The sequence below is a fragment of the Danio rerio genome, chromosome 16, assembly GCF_052040795.2.
Source record: "Danio rerio strain M-AB ecotype USA chromosome 16, GRCz13ab, whole genome shotgun sequence".
Lineage (NCBI taxonomy): Eukaryota > Metazoa > Chordata > Actinopteri > Cypriniformes > Danionidae > Danio > Danio rerio.
In genome coordinates, this window is record NC_141036.1 from 43,084,360 (window position 1) to 43,110,672 (window position 26,313).

General features: G+C 35.5%; 1 protein-coding gene across 16 annotated transcripts in view; it reads right to left on the reverse strand.

Moving 5' to 3' along the window:
• The window catches only part of tsnare1 (T-SNARE Domain Containing 1), a 506,388-nt gene that overhangs the window by 400,630 nt on the left and 79,445 nt on the right, over nt 1-26,313 (reverse strand). For 15 of the 16 annotated variants that reach the window (XR_015510177.1, XR_015510178.1, XM_087284985.1 and 12 more), the window contains one exon: nt 8,454-8,582. Coding sequence is in view for 14 of the 16 variants with exons in the window: in XM_087284985.1 (XP_087141111.1) it covers nt 8,454-8,538 (85 nt within the window). In the remaining 2 variants the exon portion in view is untranslated. Of the gene's footprint in view, nt 1-8,453; nt 8,652-26,313 lie in introns of all 16 variants that reach the window. The other variant, XM_087284991.1, reaches the window with a different exon arrangement.

Below are 26,313 nucleotides of genomic sequence, written 5' to 3' on the forward strand. Positions count from 1 at the left end.
GCGTGCCTGTCGCTCCCATGTGCGCATCCTGCAAGTCGCATGCCTTCATTGGAAGGACTAAAGCCTTTATATCGAAACCTCATACCAAAGTTTTTTTGTTTTGTTTTTTTAATAGACATTGACAATGGTGTTTGATCAATAAATACAAATACCGATTTTAAAGTCCAGCCCTACTTTGTGGCTGGGAGGCAATCTAATGCGAACACAGGGATGTATAAGTCTACAGCACGGAAAACACAACCGGTCTCTGCAGGAGCTGAGAGAGGATCACATGAGCTCTACTGGTGATCCTTTTGGCTGTAACTCAAGAAAGTTGCTCTTCATTTGCATAAAGTTGAAGGATTCTCAACTTTGTCACATCGCTTGACACGCCCACGTGGTCACAGACAGTCGCTGTCGATCGCATAGACAGAGGTCACAGGAAGTCGTTGAAGCTAACGGTTACTTTTCGCTTTGCCGCTGCAAATTGCTTGTGATGTTAATGAGGCTTAATGCAAATCAAAAGTGCAAATCGATGGAAAACATGTTCTTTTTAATAATTTAGTGAATCATTTAATACACCAAATCTTTTGAAAAGCTTGTAGTTGCTGGCAAATCCATAATGTACTAAATTCTATTCGTTTTTTTTTTTCAGCTTGGACACCAACCTAAAGACAACTATAAGGACAATCTCTTTTCATAAACTAAATCATAAAAACCATGAGGCTGAATACGTTAATGGCTTTTAAACACATAATGTTTGACATTTCCAGTCTTTCTCAGCACTTAACTTGTCGCTAAACGTTATGAAATTTGCTCTCATTACACTGATGTAATCTCACAATCCATACGGAGAATGTACTAAAAGACCCCCGCCTCCCCAAGCCCACCAATTACAATGCAATCAAGACATTGACGCACGACGTGGCCTTTCTAGGTAATCATGGAATGCTTGATTACTTCTGTGAGCGAAAGGACCTTTATTCCTCAGTCAATTTGTCTTTCACATTTTGTCTCAGTAACATGCAATATGCTTACAGACAATAATACTGTTTTACGAGAAATTGCACCCGTAGAAGTCTGCGAGGGCTTCAATTTACTGAATCAGACAAAAGTGCGGTAATTGGACTTGTATGTAAAAACCTCAACTCACAATGCCAAAGATCCTTGAAGCAGCTTACAAACACACCCACCGCTCATGGCTTCCATAGCCTGACAATCAGGCTCATGTTTTGTAGCCGTATGTGTGTGCAGTGTCCCGCTGTTTGTTCCACCTTCTCTCTGAATGAGGCACGACACCTGAGCTCATTTTGGGCATCTGTTTGGATAGTTCCAGCATGGACTTAGAGCACGGCCTGTGTCTGGCTGCTCATGACGGCTGTGTGGGACCTGCTGGTGTTTCGGTGGCCCTTCATTAGTCTCTCCACACAGACAGACCCTCCCCGCAAACCTCACTAATGAACACAGCAGCGGCTGAAGCCTCATCCAAACGTGGACTAACCACATGAACTGGGCTCTGCTAAGACACATGACACAAGATGTTTTTGTTTTTTTTTTTCCTGTGTGCTGTGAGAGTGAGACAACAGGGCAGTTAATCATTACTGAGAAATCATACGGTGAGGACCAGGACAAAGATGGAGATGACCAATGCCTGCAGGTAAGAAAAAAAAAAGAAAAAAAGAACATGGGACAATGACAGAAACACAAAAAGAAAATGAGAGAAGGAAGAAACTCCGAAAGAAAGCAGAGTAGGAAATTGTAAAAGGCAAACAAAAAAAAAAACTGTCTTGAGAAGGACTGAATGAATGAGTGAATGAATTAATTGACTGTATGACAGCAAAAAATGAAAAGAACAAGGAAAGAAGAAGAAGAAGAAGTGGATGTGCTTGTAAAAAGAAGAAGAATGGAAGAAAATTTTCAAGACAGAAGAGTGGAAAGAAACAAAGAGGCACAAATAAAAAGTGAGAAAAGGAGGATTCCAAAAATGAAATAATGATTGATGGAGAGGCAAAAGGATTGAATGAAAAAAGGAAGAAAGGAAGATAACAGGAATGGTAGGAAGAAAAGAATATTCATAACGTGCTTGCAAAAAATAAAATAAAATAAAAGCAGCAGTATGAAGGAAAAGAAAGAAGAGTTGGAAGAAACAAGTAGGTAAAAATCTAATTTAATTCATGCATTCATTTTCTTTTTGGCTTAGTCCCTTTATCAATCCGGGGTTGCCACAGCGGAATTAACCGCCAACTTATCCAGCACATGTTTTACACAGTGCATGCTTGGGAAACATCCACACACATTCACACTTATACACGATGGACAACTTAGCCTACTAGAAGGAAAGAAGGAAGGAAAGAAGAAAGGAAGACAACAAGAAAGGAAGAAAGAAAAAGAGAACAAGGAAGGAAAGAAGAAAGGAAGAGAACATGAGAAGAAGGAAGGAAAATGAATGAATGAATGAACGAATGAAGGAATGACTGAAGAAAGAGAACAATGAATGAAAAAGAAGGGATGACAGAGACGGAAGGAAGAGAACAAGGAAAAGGGGAGGGAAGGAAGGAAGTGTTTTTGTTTTGGTCCAACACAACTGCCCCTGTGGCTCAGTGGTACAGTCACCAGTCTCTACAGCAGAGACCCAGGTTCAAGACCTGTCAATGACAGAAAAACCAAGTCTGGACCCAGAGTCGCTCAATGTCAAAGATCTGTTGTCAGTTCTTCCTCAAGAACAACCTCCACTTGTTTACTTAATTTGGATCACCTGTGACTTGTCCCAGACTGTGTATTTAAGTTGTCACTTTTTCTCTGTTCCTCACTCTGTTTTTGACTCAGCCCAGGTGAAGTTGCCTTACGTTTGTTGACCTCCTGAGCTACGTCGAGTAAGATTGTTTTATTTTACCTGTTACCTGCTGTCTAATTGTCAACTTGTTTTCTCCTCTCGTTGAGTTTTCTTTATACATTTACTATACTGTTAAAATATTTTATATACCTCATTCTGGGAAGAACCTACGTTGTCTTCTGCTACCTCATTTTTGAGACGAATCTAAGCTGACTTTTTTAAATAAAACCTTGTTTTCTGGATTCCCACTTGGAGTGTTTCTGTTTGAGTTCAACACAACTACTCCTGTGGCTCAGTGGTACAGTCACCAGTCTCCACACCAGAGACCCGGGTTCAAAACCCTCCAGTGATGGAAAAGTTGAGTCTGAACCCAGAGATGCTCAGTCCCAAAGATCTGTTGTCGGTTCTTCCTCATGTGTTCTTGTTTACTTAATTTGGATCACCTGTGATTTGTCCCAGACTGTGTATTTAAGTTGTCACTTTTTCTCTGTTCCTCACTCTGTTTTTGACTTAGCCCCAGTGAACTTGCCTGTCGTTTGTTGATCTTTTAAGCTACGTCGAGTAAGATTGTTTTGTTTTACCTGTTACCTGCTGTCTAATTGTCTACTTGTTTTCTCCCCTCGTTGAGTTTTCCTTATATGTTTACTATACTGTTAAAATGTTTATATACTTCATTCTGGGAAGAACTCAAGTTGTCTGTTTTGCTACCACATTTTTGAGAAGAATCTAAGCTGACTTCTTTTAATAAATCTTTGTTTTCTGGATTCCCACTTGGGAGTGTTTTCTTCTGGGTCCAACACAACTGCCCCTGTGGCTCAGTGGTAAAGACACTAGTCTCCACAGCAGAGACCCAGGTTCAAGACCTGTCAGTGATAGTAAAGCTAATACTCGACCCAGAGATGCTCAGAGCCAAAGATCTTTTGTCGGCTCTTCCTCAAGTGTTCTTGTTTACTTAATTTGTAATCACCTGTGACTTGTCCCAGACTGTGTATTTAAGTTGTCACTTTTTCTCTGTTCCTCACTTTGTTTTTGAGTCAGCCCCAGTGAACTTGCCTTGCGTTTGTTGATCTTCTAAGCTACGTCGAGTAAGATTGTTTTATTTTACCTGTTACCTGCTGTCCAATTGTCTACTTGTTTTCTCCCTTCGCTGAGTTTTCTTTATATGTTTACTATAATGGTAAAATATTTTATATACCTCATTCTGGGAAGAACCCAAGTTGTTTGTTTTGCTACCTCATTTTTGAGAAGAATCTAAGCTGACTTCTTTTAATAAATCCTCGTTTTCTGGATTCCCACTTGGGAGTGTTTTCTTCTAAGTCCAACACAACTGCTCTGTGGCTCAGTGGTACAGTCACCAGTCTCCACACCAGAGACCCAGGTTCAAGACCCTATAGTGACAGAAAAACTGAGTCTGGACCCAGAGACACTCAATGCTATGTGGTCTTGTTTACTTAATTTTCTTTACTGTACTGTTAAAACATTTTATATACCTCATTCTGGGAAGAACCTAAGTTGTCTGTTTTGCTACCTCATTTTTGAAAATAATCTAGGTTGACTTATTCTAATAAATCCTTGTTTTCTGGATTCCCACTTGGAGCAATTTCGTTTAGGTCCAACACAACTTCCCCTGTGGCTCAGTGGTAAAGTCACCAGTCTCCAGGAAGGGTACAAGGAAAGAACAAAGAAAGGAAGGACAGACGGAAGAAAGAGAACAAGGTAGAAAAGAAGGACAGATGGAAGGAAGGAAGGCAGCAAGCAATGTTGGACAGACGACAGTAAGTGAACTAGGAATGTAACAAAGAAAGGGAGGAGGATGGACAAACAGCAGAAAGAGCATGAGGAAAAAGAAAAGGGAGGATGAAGGGAAGAAAGAATAATAGGCAGCTGGAGGGAACTAAGGAAGGAGAAATAGAAGGAAGAGGAAGAGAACAAAAAAAGCAAGCAAGAGGTGAACGAGGAAAAGAAAGAGGAAAAGGAAAGATAGATGGCAAAAAGAAGGAAACAATGATGGGTACAGGGCAGGAATGAGAAGGACAGATGGGAGAAAGTAGGAGTACGAGGAAGTAAGGTAACAAAGATGGAAAAAAAGTAGGAAAAATAATAAGTGATGGTGAAAACCCAAGAGCAAGGGGGAAAGAAAACAGAGAAGAAATACAGAAGAAACAAACAGCAGATGAAGTGAGAAAAACAGCAGAGAACACTGATGCTTAGCAGTAAGAAAGTGAAGACAGACAGCAAGAGGAAAGAAAATGACACCGTGAGCAAGAGACAGAGAAATGCATATGCTGCTGGAGGGGAGTTAAAAGGTTTGGCAGGGGAGAAGGTGGGGGAAGATTAGCTCGACTGACAACTCCATTAGAGACTTAACCCTGGCTTTGATCATCGCCTGAGCCTCTCTTCAGCCAGCCTGATGCAGGAGCTGCAAAGCTGACAGGCTCCTGAACGCAGGTCTGCCAGAGATCAAAGCTCTGTCTCTTACAACTCAAGCGGCTTCGCTTTCGCTGTTGTCCTGTGAGAACCAACGCTCACACGCAGAGAAAGAGAGATCTCTGAATGGGCCGTTTACTCAGGTCGTACTGTGTCAAACTATTTGTTTTTCCATGCTTTGATTGTGAGAGCTTTCCTTACAAGCCAGACATGATTTTTTTTCCCAAGGTGTTCTTTTACATTCGTCACACTTCATTCTTCTGCACAGCTCTGATAAAAAAACATAAACCCACTAAACAAAAACACAGCCGGTAAAAGGCACATGGTGTTAGACTGCCATTTCAGCTGCTCACTTTGCAACCAACACATCCTTGTGAAACATATTGTGTTCATGCAAATGAATTCATGTGAACTGAATATGTCGCTTAAATTCGCACTATGACACTGCCCGTCACGCATGCCATTATCTGTATTACACAACAACTCCACAGGAAGGCACAGTGTGTGCAACAGATTTCCTTTTTAAAGCAGCTACTTTGGATAGGTTAGGCTTTCAAAAATAAAAATTACAGTAAAAAGAAAAAAAAACGGTGCATTTTAGCATTTTCTTTTGAAAACAGCTGTTTTACTCAAAATATTTGTGGGATACATAATAAATTTCATGTCAGGATATTGTGCTGAACAGAAATGCATCAATGTTGAGGAATAATTTTAACCCTTGTGCACTGTTCAAATTTACTATCCTTTTGTTATCTTCGGGATGAAAACATCCACTGAATTAAACTGCTTTAAAAATACATCAGATTTTTTATTATTATTTTTTTAAATGTTGGCATTAATCTGTTAATCAACCTCAGTCCTGATCAAACTACTAATTTACTTAGAGAAATACAGGATTTTAACTCTTTTATTGCCAAATTCATAAATGATGTCACTGATTTGGTGAAAAAAAAACACACAGAATGATGTATTTCAATCTAAAAAGTTACAACATTGGTTTGATGCATTGCTAGATTTTCATTTTTTCTCCCTAATTTACTGTTGGTGGCCTAATTTACTGTTTTTTACCCCATTGATTTCCATTATAACCATTTGATGTTGCATAAATACACAGTCTTTGTATTAGCTCCATGTAGTTCTGAGAGCTGAGAAGCATATTTTGACTTTCTCAGACACATTAAGTGCGCAAAGGTCACTCTCACAGACACACACATTTTAATTTGCTGTTATACTTCTTAGAAAATCCAGAAATTAAGCTTTTTTTTTGCACAGACATCTAAAGTGTTATCCATGCCAACAGAAGATCAACAGTAAAATTGACAAACTTTACCTTTTCCCAAAAAAGAAAACCACCAACAATCAAAAATGCATGATTATATGGAAGTTTATAATGGAAGTCAATGGAGCAAAAAACAGCCACCAACTGTAAATTAGGGAGAAAACCAATCAAATCGATTTACGTTTATCTATCTTTGCTTGCTTGCTACCAATGTCTATCTATATATAACTCAGCTTGCTACCTATATTTTATAATACAGTGTTTGTAATTTTGGAAATTCATCTTTAGTTTCAATCTTTTAATATTAGCTTTGCTAGCTACATTTTCATGGTTATATTTAGTTATAGTGGAAATCGTTTTTTGTGTGTAATCTGTTGAACTTAGCTTGCTACTTAAATTTTCACGTTTAGATACTGTAGCATCTTTTGTGCTCTTTTTTAGCTTAGCTAACCATCTATACATTTGCAAAATATAGTTTAGTTAAAGTCAAAAATCGTCTCTATCTATCTATCTATCTATCTATCTATCTATCTATCTATCTATCTATCTATCTATCTATCTATCTATCTATCTATCTATCTATCTATCTATCTATCTATCCATCCATCTATCTATCTACCTACCTACCTACCTACCTACCTACCTGTCTGTCTGTCTGTCTGTCTGTCTGTCTGTCTGTCCATCTTAGCTTAGCCTGCTGCCAATATTGTCAAATGTACTGTTTTTTTTTTCTCTCTCTCTTTCTATATTGCATAAGGTAGCTGGCTGTGTTTTCAAATCGTCATGTTTAGCTATTTAGCTATTAAGATTTCCTATTAAGATCATGTGCATGTGTATGTGCGTGTGTTTTCTTCTATGTTAGCCTAGCTTGCTAGCTATATTTTCCCATGATTGTGTTTAGTTATTATGGGAATATATGTCTTTTGTGCTCAATCTATGCTAACTTATGACTAGTTAGTTACATTTCCACATTATAATGTTTAGTTACTATGATGCACAATTTAAGTCATATCTGTCAATGTTTGCTTTGCTTTCTAGCTACAGTTTCATCTAATTACGTTATTTATAGTTGAAACATCTCTGCTATCTTAGCTTGCTTGCAAAATGTTAACATTATTATGATTAGTGGAACATGTAACACATCTGAGATCGCATTAGCATGAGAAAATCCCTTTGCTTGCTAGCTAGTCACAGTTCTTGATGAAAATTAAGAACTTTTTTTACAATGTTTAATTTCCTCTTCTTTGCTTCTTATGTTTAGTATCATACCCATGACTGGAATGCAACAATAGAAGGTCAACCCAGACTTTCTGACTACAGAGAGACCTAAAAATAAGCCAGCCAATATGTATTTGGTTATGCTGTTCTAATATTAAACACATTCTAGAAAATCATCATAAGTCAGTTAAGGTCCTATTTACGTGTTTTAAAATCCATCATTTCCTAAGACATTAAGGCTTGATATTTTACTCTGCCCAAAAGAGAAGTGTTCTCCATATTTCATTTGCATATTTCTTTTATGGGATTCAATATTTTCAGCTGCAGTTGTTTTTTTGGGTTTTTTTTGTTTTTTGTTTTTTGTTTTAAATGAGCTGGTGAAATACTCTAACATAAGATCTAACAAGATCTTCTGTACCCATGACATAGAATCATAACTACTGAAGACAATGTTTAATACTAGACGTGAATTACTTGTTACTAAACACATCAGAACTCCGATGAGGCAGAACTGTACTAAATTAGCCATATGGCTTATTAATCCTATGAAGATTTATGAAGAGGGAATAAATGTATAATGCCGTGCTTTAGTAAATGAGGAGGGACCAAAATCTTTGTCTCTGTCTAATGATTTATAACACTTTTTTTCAACAATGCTTGGTGATAAATAGAGAGAACTCCTGCCTGTGAGCGTGAAAAAAAAAAATTGGTCTTTACCTACTGGCTGGTATCCCTGCCTTGTAGGCCCACCAAATGGATTTCTGCTTCCAAAAGAGCCCGCATCGATGGATCCGTAAGACATTTTGGGTCCTCCAATAATTTCTCCAGCAGCCAAAAGAGACTAATCTGCATAGGCACACAACAAGCAAGAATTTATTTAGTTACAGTCAATAGTTACATAAATCATGAGAAAATCTGTAAAGCAAACAATGTTAATCAGCACATTTTAAAAGAAAATATCAAAACATAATAATAAAAAAATATATAAAATAATATAATATAAAACAAAAACAACAACAATAACAATAATGCTAGTTATATTCTTTATTAATATTACTAATCTTTTAAATATTGGGCCAGCCATAGCTTGAAAAATACATTAGACCAGATAGAAAGCGCTGAAATGTAAAACTGATAATAATAATAATAATAATAATAATAAAAATAATAATAATAATAATAATAATAATAAAATACATGAACAAAACACATGTTAACAAATTTATCAAGATTTGGCTAAAAAGTATGAAATTCCACAAGTGTAAAATCAATTAGGGGACAAAAAAAAAAAAAAAAAAAACACAACACAAGCCCTCTGCATTTGCATACATGCCTACTTTAGGTCATTCATCCGGACCTGACAAGCAGCCACATCATTAAAAGAAAATGAAACATATGCACCTCCGAGATCATAAAAAAGCTCTTAAATCGTTAATAAGGCTGCGTTTGATACAAAAGTGATCAACTCCCTTTAGTTATTTTAGGCTTACATTTCATTTACTATGTATGTGGGACTTTTTGTTTCAAAAATGCGATGCCCAAATTGTTTACTGTGCATTACTGGACAACCACAGCAGGATGCATGTTTCAAACTCTCCTCATAATGCAAAATGCAAGATTTGAAGAATACACATTTAGTCATCTTCACTCCGAAGTGGCATAAGGTATGTTTAGTTACATCATGGGCCTGTTTCAGGAAGGAGGTGTTTAAACTTGAACTCTTGATTTACTGAGAGATTTAAAAAAATCAGAGTTTTTGGTTTCAAAACAGCTAATCTGAGTTGGGTCCATCAACTTTGAGTAGACAAACTCAGAGTTAAGCGCGTACACCGTGACTATGAAAAGGCATTATCAATGGAGCGCAGTTATTATGAGTGACCATGGCAACATCTGAAAAAAAAAAAGAGATCGGCATTTCTGTTTCCAGCTGCACTTGATCTGCTCATGCAAAATCATAACAAATATGACAATATATTTAAAAAAGCAACAACACTGCATCAGTGAAATAGAGACCGTTAGGGAGGAACAACAGCTGCTCAAGTTAATGCGTAATTTTACATTTAAAGTATTTAAATATTTAAGTATAACAAAATAAGTAATGTTATGTGTGACGTTTATAAAAAAATGTACACACAATCCTACATTTATAAAAAAATGTACACACAATCCTACATTTAAACACATTGATCCTATTATTGATCAAGTGTTAGAGGTTGACATGACATTTAGACTGTAAGCAGAACTAAAAATAGTGTTTAGAACAAGTAATATATCCATTAATCTAGTTACAGTACATCTTGAAGGTCAGTGAATTTTAAGCTAATTATTTATTAAAAAAGGACAAGACATTCTTGTACGTGACTTTGTTCTTTGTGTGACTGAAATGTAGGCAATAGCCATGTTTCCATCCAAAAATATTAATTAAATGTATGTGCAGTGTTTCCATCCAATGAGTTAAAAAAGAGAACAAAATTGTCACTTCCTGATTAACTGGTGCCAAATTTTAACAGTAAAAACAGAATTTACAGCGATAGAAGAAGCTGCTTCAATCTTTTCTTTATTTAATAAATGGCTTGTGCCTCAGAAGACAATGCTGACACATAAAAAACACGTGGGGGCATTTGAAGCCATGAGACACTGAGAACAGACACTCTTGACACCCTGGAGGTAATTAATAATATACATTAATACTGAAATGGTTCAGATGTTTTAGAATGACCAAAACAACATTTAAGATATTTTACAATGTGCACAGCCTGCTGGTTTGGCTATTCACACACATTTTTATCATCATCTCTTAAAAACAAAACTTTTTTAATGCACATACAGGAATTTGTTTAGTAAAAGTGTTTCCATTGCAGTTTATTTGCATCTTTTCTCTTTTCTAATCGAATAAAAGTTTCTCCGACTCACTTATGCGCATGTTTTTTATGCGCATGTTGAAAAGTTTTGTGCATCATGAAGTTTCCATCAATCGTTTTTATGCGCATCTCCAAAATAAGCATATAAATAGGTGAATGGAAACGTAAGGCTAATGCGAGAAATACTGCTTTGACTTTAAAAAAGGGGAGGAGACCGACAGAAACTCAGAGTTTAGAGAATAAAATCTGCTCCTGACCAGGTTAGGTTCACAGAGTAAGTTACCAGAGTAACTGAGTTTAAGTTACCTATCTTTTAGAAACAGGCTGGACTTACCCTGCTTTCTCCAGTTTGACAAACCTACCATTTTGAAAAGGAAAACCTAGAGTTTCTCTCATTTCAGGGTTAAAATACTTACCTAACCTCCTTTCTGAATAGGACCCTTATGTTTATTTGTTGTGTTTATTGTGTAATTCGATGCATATTTTTCAACAAACACATGCAGACATCTGAATCGTGTCAAACCACTCAGCTCAACTCTCATCTGTTCATGCAGAGGTTATTACTTCCTGGCAGTGTTTTTTTTTTTTTTTTTTACTTTAGCTTAAAAATAAAAGGCAATACATCTCTATCACTCTCTTTTGTCAAGTTGAATTATAATTCAGCCTTTAACCACAACAGATCTGGTGAGAAAATAGGTTAATGTTACTCTGATTGGATGTATATTTGCCCGTGATCATGCTCTGTGTGTGTCTGTAAGAACGGCAAGTCAGAGCTAAGCTCATTAATATTCATGACACAACCAATATATGGTCAATCATGGACCTTCTGACCCTAGGGGTTTTTATAGAGTAATACATGAGTTTATTAAACTATTTCTGGAGATTTTTTGAATTTACCGAAGCCATACCTACTATGTAGATATCAGAGAACAATTTAATTTATTAAACCAATGCAGTATATGGCATCTTTAAAAATTAAAAGCAAAATTAAAACTTTAATTATTTGTATTAACAGTATTATCAATTTAAGTAATATTCCTAAAAAAAATAAATAAATAAATAATTAAAAAAAAAAAATAAATAAATAAATATATATATATATATATATATATATATATATATATATATATATATATATATATATATATATATATATATATATATATATATATATATATATATAAATTAATAAAATTAAATAAATTAATTAATTAATAAATACAGTACAAGCATATTTTTTGACAAGTTATATAGCAAACAAATTGATTAATATAACCTTACAGCTCTATTAGAACAAAGTTACTCCTGACCCACTAACTCACAGAGCCTGGTGCGCAATTAACAAGGGCGCATATGCCACTTCATCAGTGCACTGGGACTCTTCATGTCACTTACATTCATTAGCAAAGTGCTGAAGGTGTGAACTGATATGGGCATCTGTGGCACGATTTCACCCCACATCGACATGTACTGCATGTGTGTGAGTGCGAGCATGAATTAAACCCCATGTGACACAGTTACACTACTCATGCCATGAATCAGTCCTTGCGAACGACTCAGTCATCTGCATTCACTGTTCACATCCATAATAACTTTCTGAGGGGTGTGAAACATTGTTAAAAAGGTTAAGAAATTCATTGTGAAAGCATCTGTTGACCCCTCAACTTCAGCACAGCTTGAACACTGAGAGCCAACCTGCTTAATGGATTCACCTGTAGGAGCATCATGTCACATATACAGCATCAAATGTCATCATCTGCATCAGGCATTACGAGTACAAAAGTGACACTTCAGATTATGCAACCCCTGCATTTATATGGAGAGGAGGAATTAAAGGGATACAGTTGAATCACATACAGTTGAAGTCAGAATTAATAGCCCCCCTTTGAATATTTTTTTCTTTTTTAAATATTTTCTAAATGATGTTTAATAGAGCAAGGAAACTTTCACAGTATGTCTGATATTTTTTCTCTTCTGGAGAAAGTCTTATTTGTTTTATTTCTGCAAGAATAAAAGTAGTTTTTAATTTTTCAAACACCATTTTAGGGACAAAATTATTAGCCCCTTTAAGCTATTTTTTTTTTCCGATAGTCTACAGATCTAACCTGCCTAGTTAACCTAATTAACCTAGTTAAGCCTTAAAATGTCACTTTAAGCTGTATAGAAGTGTCTTTAAAAATCTAGTAAAAAATGTTTACTGTCAACTTGGCAAAGATAAAATAAATCAGTTATTAGAGATGAGTTATTAAAACTATTATGATTATAAATGTGTTTAAAAAAATCTGCTCTCCTTTAAACAAAAATTGGGGGAAAAATAAAAGGAGTGGAGAGCGGGCTAATAATTCTGACTTCAACTGTAAATCAAAATAATATCGACATTATTTAATTAACCATATTATATAGAGGGATCAATTAAAAGACACAATGCTGGATGGCTGGTTAAGGATATTTAAGTAAATTAATAAGAAAGTCAAATTAAGTAATTTAATAATATATTAAAATTCGCTCTGGCAGGCACATGGATTGGCCACAGTCGGATGCAAATTTTACACAACAACTGTCAAAAGACGATGACGAAGAAGATGGAGAAGACAATGACTATGAAAAATACAACTTTGAAAAAGATGACAACTACAAAGAATACTACAAGAAGAAGACTACAAGAAAGAAGAAGACGACAACTAAGAAGAAAAAAATACAATGACTACTAAAAAGACGACAACTACGAAGAAGACTATGAAGAAGAAGACTACAAAAAAGAAGACTATGAAGAAGACTACGGAGAAGACTGCAGAGAAGATGAGTAGGAAGAAGACTATAAAGAAGATGACAATTAAGAAGACTACGAAGAAGAATCTGAAGACTATGAAGAAGACTGCAAAGAAAAAGAAGATTTTGAAGAAGACTCTGAAGACTATGAAGAAGACTATAAATACTACGAAAAAGACTACAAAGAAGAAGACTAAAAAGAAGACTAAGAAGAAGAGTACAAAGAAGAAAAACACTAGAAAGAAGATTACAAAGAAGACTATGAAGAAGAAAACTACCAAGGAGAATACAAAGTAGAAGACATTGACTACAAAAAATAGAACGACTACGAAGACTACAGCTACTGTATGAACAAGACAATGAAGAAGTGAACAAGACAATGAAGAAGAAGACTACAAAGAAGACTACGAAAAAGAAAACTATAAAGAAGAAAACTATGAAGAAGACTACAAAGAAGACTATGAAAAAGACTATAAATGAGAAAACTTTGAAGAAAAAGACCATGAAGAAGACTACAAAGAAGAAGACGATGACCACGAAAAATACAACGACTACTAAAACGACGATAACTACAAAGAAGACTATAAAGAAGACTACAAAGAAAACTACAAAAAAAGAAGACTATGAAGAAGACAACAAAGAAGACTACGAGGAAGAAAAAGACTACAAAGAAGACTACAAAGAAGACTACGAGGAAGAAAAAGACTACAAAGAAGACTACAAAGAAAACTACAAAGAAAACTACGAGGAAGAAAAAGACTACAAAGAAGACTACAAAAAAGAAAATGAAGAAGAACACTTCGAAGAAGAAAGACTACAAGGAAGACTACAAAGAAGACTACAAGGAAGACTACAAAGAAGACTATGAAAGAAGACTGCGAATAAGTCAATAAAGAAAAGGAAAACTATGAAGAAGACTACAAAGAAAAAGAAGACTATGAAGACGACTACGAAGACTGCGAAAAAGACAATAAAGTCTATAAAAAAAGACTATGAAGACTACAAAGAAGAAGACTACAAAGAAAAAAATACTAGAAAGAAGAAGACCATGAAGACTTTGAAGTATAAAGTATAAAAAAGTATAAAGTATCATAATGTATCAAATAAATATGGTTTGTACATTATATTCTAAATTCTCCAAATATAAAAAATGGTGAAAGTTGGCCAAAGTTAACAACAAACATAATTTGTACTACAATTAAAACAACTAGTACCAAAAAAAAAAAACATTATATGTCTTTACTGTATTTGTCAGGATGATGTTTATTATCACCGTTATCATCATCCTCATCATCATCACAATGATTATTATTATTAATATTAATACCAGCAGTAGTATTAGTAGTAATAGTAGTAGTGGTAGTATTAGTAGTATTAAGCATTTTTGTAGTTACTGTTTTATATTCCAAAAACTTTTTTTGTTTGCTAAAACTCCCAATTATTCGTAGTAGTATCAACATTATTCATTTATATATTTATTTATTTTTTACTTTATTCTTTGTTTTATAGTGTTGTGCCATAATGGAACACACAATGTTTGACATGATTTTTTTTTACATTTTATTAGACTAAATGGATTTACTTTTATTACATAAAAAGAGAAGACAAGACATTCAGCAAAAAGGAATGGTTTGGATTCAGTAGAAGAAAATTAGTTACATGGTTCGCAGCAACATAAGGGAAAATTATATATATATATATATATATATATATATATATATATATATATATATATATATATATATATATATATATATATATATATATATATTTATATATATATATATATATATATATATATATATATATATATTTATATATATATATATATATATATATATATATATAAATATATATATATATATATTTTTTTTTTTATTAATAATTAGTTTATTATTAGAGATTTCTATAAATTCATGCAAGATGAACTCTAGCAGTGTGAGCACCTGTGGAGAAAGTGACAGCAAGTCTCTGCAGAAGAAGATCGTGTTGTTTCTAAAGCAGATTCTGAAGGTGGGCGACACGGCCAAGCCTGCGGGGGGAATGAGAGGGAAGATGAAATTTGCCGGGCCACGTGGCCAAATAATCCGATTAATTTCCATAGAGCGGGAAGATTAATTACTTTTGGCAGCAATAAAACATTTCTGTGCTTCTTGATTTTGAGCCCAGACAATGTTTTGCTGCATCTAACTCATGCTTGCTCAGATCCTGAGAGATATTTACTTTGACTATTTTGGTTTTGACTATATTTGACTACATTTTTTTCAATTAAATAAATATTATTCTGTGCTAGTTTGCACAGTTCAACAAATTCAAGGCTTGCAATTTTTCATTTTGTTCCATGTAGTCATACAATATTTCTATTTCAGGAAGACTACGTTCTAACTGGCTTTATTGGATCACAAAACCAGAATTTAGCTTAGACTTTTTGACTATTAATAGTTCACTCCAAAACTAAAAGTATGGCATAATTTACTCCATTTACTCACCTTTCTATGTTCAATATCACACTTGTTTGTAGAGCAAGGGGTTTAAATTAGAGGTCTGCGTGGGACTGTTTGTATAATCCCGCTCTTGCAAGGGTTTATTCCGCATTCGATCTCTCCAGCTGTATATTCAGTATTTGTTCACCCAATGCCCACCTAGAATAATTTTCGACCCAACCTGATTGTTCCCGCTAAATACAGATCTAGTTTCCAAAATCTCTCATTTAAATTGGGTACTACCAAAAGAGAGAAATAACAGATAAAACTGTAGGTTGTGCAAGAATTGTAGGCTAAATGTCAGTTTTGTTTGCTCCTTTGAGATGAGAAATGATTGCTGCCTTAAACTTGAGGTTCCAGTCTTGTGACTGCTAATGGGTAAAACTTTTTTGTTGTTTTTTTTTCCAGTTGTGTATATTCATTCATTCATTTTCTTGTCGGCTTAGTCCCTTTATTAATCTGGGGTCGCCACAGCGGAATGAACCGCCAACTTATCCAGCAAGTTTTTACGCAGCAGATGCCCTTCCAGCCGCAACCTATTCCTGGGAAACATCCACACACACATTCACACACACACTCATACACTACGAACAATTTAGCCTACCCAATTTACCTGTACCGCATGTCTTTAGACTGTGGGGGAAACCGGAGCACCCGGAGGTAACCCACGTGAACGCAGGGAGAACATGCAAACTCCACACAAAAACGGCAACTGAGCCCAGACTCGAACCAGCGACCCAGCAACCTTCTTGCTGTGAGGTGACAGCACTACCTACTGCACCATTGCTTCGCCCATTTGTGTATATGACGCATGAAAAAGACTCCTATACATCAGACTTGCCTGATGAGGGTTCCCTAACAGTAAACTGACCGTTTTCTAATGCAAGCTGAACATCCTTTAAAGGACAAAACATCTTCAGTTTGCTCTGCCATGTTGGTAAAGCCCGCTCTGAGGGTTGTTATGCAGATGATGCACACACAGACTGTGTGAGGAAAAAAGCATGTGCAGAAAGCACTGGTCATCTGTTCATCATATGTAACATTTGTTAGCACTGGCTGTACCGGTCCGCAATATGAATGAAAAAAATCACAGATATGCTGTTCCGAGATAAGGTCGGGACTTATTGTTAAACTGTCCTCTCCTGTTCAAATTACACTACAGTTGCCGATAGTTACCATGTTTTATCTGGAAATTTATTCAGAATGCAGATCTCTAATTTAAAGTACAAATTAAATCAAAACTAACTATTTGATTTTGTTAGCTCACATAGCTAGTTTTGTGGTGAACATTTTTTATAATCTAATTGTATTCTAAAATTAAAATATTTTGTTTTCAGTTAAATTCTTAGATTACATCTATCTAAGATATTGGGTGTAACATACTTAACCACGCTCCCCCAACTTTTCAGTTTTGACAGCGCTATGACAACAAACAGAACTGGTAAGAAGGATATGTCTGTTAGGTTGTAATAACTGTCCTAAAATCCTTTTTCCGAATAAAATGCCAACATTACTTCCAGTTCATGCAGACTTTAAGACTTTCTCAGGTGGATCCACATCTTTATTGATGACACAAAATGAAGTTTAAAAAAAATGTTAAACAGTCATTGATGTTAATAGTATTTTTTAAATTCCTACAGTTGCATTCAGTGGTTACCAAGTTTCAAAATTATTCAAAATATTTTTATTTTGTGATCAACTTAAAAAGAAACTCATAAAGGTTTTTGATCCACTTTAGAGCGAGTAAATGGTGAGTAATATAGTATATTTGTGTGAACTTCTAGAAACAGTTTCTAGTTTTGTTGAACCCGTCCAGCCCCAGGTTTGATGTCACTGATACTTCCATCAAGACTAAATGGCTTGACAGAGCTGTGACTGACAGGTCACTCATATATCAAACACAGCAACTGATTAACTCAGGTTGATCAGTCTGTCACTCACAATTAAGCATCTGTCTGTTCCTCTCTGAATCATGTGACAGGAGGACACAGCCGACAAACAGTAGAAAAATGACCACAATGTTTGAGTATATGCTAGACACATGTGGCAAGCAGTTTTGGTGATCTATGGTTTATATAGTGCTCAACATATACAAGTACACCCCTCACAAATCTCTCATTTAAATTAATATTTTCTACAGGATGCTTTACAATATTCCATTTGTGCATATACAGTTGAGGTCAGAATTATTAGTAAATTATTAACTCATTTATTAATAATTTTGACCTTAAAAAAAAAAAAAAAAAATATATATATATATATATATATATATATATATATATATATATATATATATATATATATATATATATATATATATATAATTTTTTTTATTATTATTAAAAACTGTTTTTATTACAGTCAAAATAAACAAAGACTTTCTCCTGAAGAAAAAAAAATATATTATCAGTACTGCAGTGAAAATGTCTTGCTCTGTTAAACATAATTTGGAAATCTGATTTTAAAAAGAAAAAAAGGGGCTTTTAATAATTCTGACTTCAACTGTACATCAGTTTAGTCAGTACTGAAGCCAAATCTGGAGCTAGTATAACAAAGTATTTTATAATAACGGTCCAAATAGTAGTACACCAAAATTTTACAATGTTTTAGTATATGTGATAGTGTGCGTTGTGTTATTATGCTTTGTTTTTATTTTTAAGTTAGATTTTTTAACGTTTTGTCAATATCTTACAGATAAAAAAATAGTCATTCTTGGGTAATTCTGGCTAAACAAAACTAAACAAAACTAAACTAAGCTAAACTAAATTAAACTAAATTAAACTACTAAATGTAATATTTAAAATCTTAACTTTTTTATTCATTTTCAGATTTTTAACTGGATTTAAATTTGATTCGAAATAATGTAATTGCAGAATTAATTTCACAAACTTGGTGGTTCAATCCACTGTGGCAACCCCTGATTAAAAAAGGGACTAAGCCGAAATGAATTAATAATTTTACAAACAACATAAAAGCCTGTACAATATGAAATAGATCTAGTTGGCTAATATAATAACTTTTAATTATGTTTTATGTTAATGTTAAATGGCATGCCAGCGCAGAAGAGCCCAATAAAAGCATAATTTGAAAAGGCTTGAGTGATGTGCGAGCTACCCTTGATAATTGTATTAATTGTTTTATGAACAAGAGATAAATTGGAAGTCAATTATAGCTCAAATGTTGCACTTATGTAACATGGATAATTAAGAACCTTTGCCACAAAAATGAGCTAGTGAAATGTGTTTGTACTCATTGCAAAGACAGAAACCCAGAGAGATGGCAAGAGCAAAAAAGCAAGGGAGAAAGATGAACTAAAAGTGACTCTTTTTTTTTTTCAGAAATCTTAATGGTTGTTAAATAAATGTAGGCAAATGAACAGACAGCCTAATAAATCAGCTAAATTAAAAGTTATTTCTTGAAAATTGCACACCCATATACTAGTTACAGTTTGACGTGTATCACACTCACACTCACACTCACACACACACACACACACACACACACAATGGCTTAAAGCAAAGCAGACATATAATATATATATATATATATATATATATTAGGGATGTAACGGTATTGTAAATACCGTCATACCGCAATATTAATTTTTTTCGATATTACCGAAGTCGCATGACTCGGTAAAACTATAGGTCTTCTGAGAAAATTTGCTCAGGCGAATGAAGCGAACGGGAGGTAGCGAAAACTACAATCCCCATCATCCCTTGCGGTCTGTTGTCGCTACAGATCCAGTAATGCGGAAATGGAGTGTGCTGCTAGAAGCGGGGATCAAAAAGAGCTGTAAAACTCTAAGGCCCCTTTTACAAGAGTGCATTTTAGTTTTAAAACGGCGTTGTAGAATGAAAACGATCCGCGTCCACACTCGCGTTTTACCCAGCGTTTCTGAACAGCTCTCCGTCCACACCAAAACGCTGAAAACGCACATCACGTGACCACACACACACTCTCGGGCAAGCGCTCCAGCATTTCTACCCAGATGAGAGCTCTGCTTGTCGGACTGCTCATCAAGCATCTCCCGCTGGATCTGATCTCGCTATATTTGCTAAACGTGATATTTCATTCATCTTGTTGTCTTTATCTAACGACATAGGCCAATTCCCTGACTTTGGTCATTGGAATCTATTAAGTTACTTGTTCACGGGTAACATGATTTGGTTAAGCGCAAAGATAAGTTAATGATTAATCCAGGTACATTGACTGATCGCTTGCCTTTATTTCCTACAATGTATAAACTTATTGTATGTTATACTTTTATAATTATCGATTATTAAAACTGATATTCAGCCAAAGAGAGGGTGTGTTTCGTATTTTCACTGAAATTGAAAGGAGGCAGTTGTTATCGGCTCCGTTTTGTTATAAATATGCACACAGTGAAGATTACGCTCATATATGCAGCACGACGCCTCAACATTTCTGCTGTCTGTTAAGTTGCTAATATTAAAAAGAAAATAGGCAGTTCCTTATATCATGTTTACATTTTATTGATGAGAAAGTGAAACAACGTAGCCAGGGTGATGTAAATGAATTTATAAAGTACACTGTTCCCTTTGAAGATTTACCCGTGTCCTCGGTATGTTTTCCATATCAAACTGTGAAGGGGGAGACTGCAGCCTTGATCAAACTTGCGAAGTCTTAACTTACAAGAAGAGGATGCAAGACTGAACTGTGTGTGGGCTACTTAATATTGAGGAAAAGCCCCAATCAGATAGGCGAACGTTTGCAGCCCCGCCTCCGTTTTCAGATGTCTCCGTCTTTCCCCATCCACACTGAGACGGAGCAGCAGCGTTTTAGAATGAAAACGGCCTCTCCAGCGTTTCCAAAAAGCTCCGTTTTCGGCGCTCAAGAAATAAGTCATATAAGTCATATCTCTCTTGTCCCAGAAACCTCAGTACCAAATGAGAGTTTTTTTTTTCTGTTGCAGGGGACATTGTAAATGCCCAGAGATACCAGCTTTTACCAGATTATATTTATATGATAATTTTCCTTTAAACCCATCTCTATCTAAGTGAGTGAGTGATTAAATGTTGAATGTGATGAGTTTTCAACAATACTAAATTAAAAACTTAAATTTTTTTTTACATGGTTTAATATTTTTTTGTTATTAAAATTGAAGTTCCTGTTTCAAAGCTTACAGATAGATGGCTAATTTGTATGTCATTGACACTTTTGGCACTTTTTTGGAGTATTTTCATAAGTTTTGTTTTTTCCTGTAAATGATTCAATAAATACCGTACCGTGACATTGATACCGAGGTATTACCGTACCGTGAAATTCTGATACCGTTACATCCCTAATATATATATATATATATATATATATATATATATATATATATATATATATATATATATATATATATATATATATATATATATATAAAAATCAACAGCAAAAAATATATATAAATAAAAGTACTCTTAAATAAACATTATACATACCACAAAAAAGCATAATAGTGAAATAGCAAAAAAATACATTAAAGGATAATATTAAATAATGTAATAATTATAATAATTTTAAATAACAATATTTAAATAATAATAATTAAAATAATTTAATTTAATCATTTTAATTAAAAAATATATTTATTAGTGTACGATAACTACTTTATAACAATTGGATAATTATAATCATTATTATTATTATTATTATTAACCAATTGCTGTAAAATTGCATTAATATATAATAGCATTTATAATAGCAATAATAACAATTGCATTGTTATTATTATTATTATTATTATTATTATTATTATTATTATTATTAACAACAACAAAATGAGGGTACATGTTGTCCCTGCGTTTGCGTGGGTTTCCTCCGGGTGCTTCGGTTTACCCCACAAGTCCAAAAATGTGTGGTATAGGTGAACACGGGGAGAACATGCAAACTCCACACAGAAATTAAAACTGACCCAGCGGGGGCTCGAACCAGCGACCATCTTGCTGTGACTATTAAACAATCATCATCCAATCACTTATTTTTAATGCACTCAGTGCAGATCTTTGGATAAAATTAGGAGGCTATAAATAGTTATAACAATTTTCAAAACTCTTACTAATGTAAGCTCTCCAGGTTTTATAGACATATTACATATCACGTTTTGATAATTTGATAATCGCTAAAAAAAAACACAAATGTTACTGAAACAAACGGAAAAAGCATCAGAAAACAAACCAATAGCTCACACTGCGAATACACACATTAAAAGGTCAGAAACAGAAAGCAAAAAAGGAAGGAGGGAGCAAAATGTGTGTCATAACACAGCTGCGATTGAGGTGCCTTCTGTCTCTTTCCGTGTGTTTGTGTGTGTGTGTGTGTGTGTGTGTGGGAGAGCAAGTTTGTCAATGCGTGTTATCAGAGGGCTGGTGGATGTGGGCCGGCAATAAATACAGCCATCAGAGGCAGTGCAGGATTGTGGGCCGACAGGGGGGCCGACAGAATGCTTCATCACTTCCTCTCATTCTGAATTTGTCCCTTCACTCCGCTCGCCGTCTCCCATTATCACCACTGAGAGGCTTAGCACAGCACGAGAGCACAGTCACAAAGCGGAACAACTCAGGACACGCACACACATACACATACACAGCAACAGTCTGCTCACCTGAGGGCTTTATGTGAGTGCGTGTGTGTGCGCCATATTATTCACAGAGTCCGTAAACATCAGCAGTGTACAGTCTCAAAGCCTGTAATCCATATTTTTTACGGAGTGATTTACAGGCATTAAGGATGTCAGACCAGTCACTCTCAATCTTGGCTACTTTCACACACAGCCTGGACTTGGGATTGACCGCATTTTCTAGCAGCTTAGACTGCTGTGTTTTTCAGTAGCTGAAGAAAAAAAAAAAACAGCTGTTCTAAATATAGCTTTGGTGTTTTAGTATGCTGTGCTATTTTCTTTACTAAATAGATACAGTGTGGAAAAGTGGTGATTGCTTTAAAATGTTTTTCGCTTTTTTTTTTTTTTTTAAATGTCAAAATTTTAACCCTGTTTCTTCTTGATTACAGAATGCTTTTTCCATGATCTGGTCACAACTAGTCAGTCAAATCCTATTACTGCTTTCAACGGGCATAGATGTGATCAGTCTTTTGTTTTGTTTTTTTACCATGGGACCACTCATGTCTAAGGGTGCTTTCACATCTGCAGTTCCCTTCATTTGGTCCAGACCAAGGGCAATAAATGATACATTGTTGCACTTTCTGCCATCTTTGGGTGGTTTTCACACCACACTGCTGGCTTTGGTCTAAACCAGTTGAAAAGAACCAAAATGCAGTCATCTGACAAAATCCACATCACTCATTGGCCAGATGTTGTTGAACATAGTTCCTAAACTGCTTATCGATTGGTCAGAATTCACGTGCAGGGAAAATGCCAATGAACTCCCGCAAGTAAACAAACCGGCAGACACAAGATGACGCTTTTTACTATGGAGGGACGACTGCGCTGTCTGATTGTATCTCTGCTTTAGACAAACTATAGATTTTGAGAATAAAGCGTGGCCGCGTCTGGAAAATAATGTTTTAATGCATCACACGTCACTTCAGGAGGAGGCGTGAATTAATTTAGCTAAACTGTGACATGGTCATCTTGCGGAAATATTACCATCAGGTAATGATTTTCCCTCTCTCTCTCTCTCTCTCTTGGTAAAGCGCTGTCAACAAATATTTTTCCTCCATATCCCATATTGCACAGCACATCAGCCTACGGCAGCTGGATTAGTCCAAAAAGGTGCAGTACTTTTTGCGGTTGGGTCTGTTTTAGTTCGGATCATATTCTCACCACAAACGAATCGCTCCAGGGTTCGTTTGAAAGAGTACAGAGACCAGCTCTTCAAGCAGGGTGAACTAATTAAAGCTAGCAAACCGAACTAAATAATGCAGGTGTGAAAACACCCTAAGAATTCATCAAGAGCATTTTCTGTTACTTTATCACGTCATCACGTTTCATCTAGGCATGGGACGATAACCATATTTAATGTATACCGTTGTTTGGAAAAGTCAATGTTTTAGGACCGCCAACATTTTCTGTTAAACCGTTCCTAAGGTACGTGTAGGATTTTAAGGGTTTTTTGTTGTTGTTTTTTTAGGACAAGAATATCTCCAGCAGAAAAGATATGCAAAGATGCCGTTTTAAATTTTAAAGAAATCTATATTTTTGAAACAAATGAAGACAGCAGAAGTCAATGATTCTTTTGAATTATTTATCTTGACATGTTTACTGTAAGAAAATATGTTTAAGGGCACCTATGGTGAAAAATGTGTAGTGTACACTATGTATAGTGTACAGACCGCCATATTATGGTGATATGAACAGACCCAGTACTTTTTTTTTTTTTTTTCAATTTAACAACATAAAAACGGTGGATCAATTGGAGCGGTTTTGAGACCGACCGCAACTTGACGTAGGAGTGCGGCCCCCCCTGCAACCAATATTGATTGACAGGTGTGCATTACCATATCCTCAGTTTGTTGTTTCACGTCCGCCATTTTCAGCATGTGAGTCAAAGCGAAGTCACCAAAGAAACACTCTTGTTCTATTTTTTGGTTGTAAGGGTGCTTTCACACCTGCCTTATTTAGTTCGATTGAATCGCACTAGAGTTCGTTTCCCCTTTTGGTACAGTTCGTTTGGGCAGGTGAGAATGCAGCAATCGTACTCGAGTGCGCACCAAAAGCGGACCAAATAAGCGTACCGAGACCTGCTTGAAGAGGTGATCTTGGTACGCTTTCAAACGAACCCTGGAGCGGTTCGTTTGTGGTGAGAATATGATCCGTACTAAAACAGGTCCAACCGCAAAAAGTACTGCGCGTTTTGGACTAATTCAGCTGCCGTAGGCTGTGCATTATGGGATATGGAGGAAAATATTTGTTGACAGCGCTTTACCAACAGAGAGGGGAAAACATTACCTGATGGATCGTTGATAAAATTTCCGCAAGATGACCATGTCGCAGTTTAGCTAAATTAATTCACGTCCCCTTCTGAAGTGAAGAGCGATGCATTAAACACATTTTCCAGGCGTGGCCGCGCTTTATTTTCGTAATGTATAGTTTGTCTAAAGCAGGGATACAATCAGCCAGCACAGTCGTCCCTCCAGAGTAAAAGGTTTTGTTTACCTGCGGGAGTTCCCTGGCATTTTTCCGCACGTGAATTCTGACCAATCTATAAGCAGTTTAGGAAATATGTTCAACAACATCTGGCCAATGAGAGATGTGGATTTTGTCAGATGACTGCATTTTGGTTTGTTTCAACTGGTTCGGACCAAAGCCAGCAGTGTGGTGTAAAACCACCCAAAGACGGCAGAAGATGCAACAATGTTTCATGTATTATCCTTGGTCCGGACCAAATAAAGCGAACTACAGATGTGAAAGCACCCTAAGGCTCATTGCGCTCAACACAAGAGCCTTCATCATCTTCCTATGAATGAGCAACAGAGAATTTACATTTAGTCTTTCAGCACTCTCTCCGTAAACACTTGATTGATCTCGGCTGGCGAATCAACATTCGCCACATGATCGCTCTCATCGTTGCAGTGTTGTCATTTCCTAGGCTTGTCTTATCGCAGTCATTGTTTGTATTGTTTGTAGGTGGGTTTGCAAACGTGTACTTTTCATTGCGTCTTACTTAAACTTCAGCCGTTTGCATTTCCCGTGGTCACAGAAGATCTGACGTCTCAACTGTTGGTTGCTCTTACAAAGTATGGTCCAGTGAAAGTGGAATCAGATGAATTCCCTGTAGTGGACTGTGTTATCATGTGGCAGCGTTTTGCAAACTGAAACCTTGTAAATGGGGAAACCACTTGACAGCTATTATGCTAAAGGTGAACCTAGTGCCTCAGAGCAGAGAGTTGAAAATAAATATTAATGGCAGCAGTGGAGACAAGCCAGGGAAATAGCAGCAATCTAAAAGAATCAGAATATCGCTGAAGTTTTTAGTCATTCGCAATGGTTTAATGTGCAAATGTACCCTGGCATTAGATTTAATTAGATCAGAAAAAAAAACATGTTTATTTTAGCATGATTATTATATTAAAATGGCTAATATAAATGCCACTTTTCTAGGGAATTGGTTAATAGTAAGAAATAGTGTTAATATTGTATTTCTATCTATTTTTGTATTAAATTAAGGCAATTCTAAAGGCAAAAGAGAGTCCAATCCAGTTTTAGCAAGGCATGCCTAAAGTGGCTGTTTACAGTATGTAAAGGATGAAATTGCATCTAGCAGACAATAAAAGAGAAACCATTTGATTCAGTCGTCATTACACAAAGTATAAAATTATTTAAAATAATATTACGCCACAAACACTATTTTTCAATGATACAAAATGAGATTAAAACAAACGGGCTTTATTTGACATTTTTATTTAACCTCTTGCATTATGCCAGAGAGGCATCTAGCCCTATTTTACTCTAATAGACATTTAATGGTAGTGAAAAGTAAAAACTAATAAGCAGAA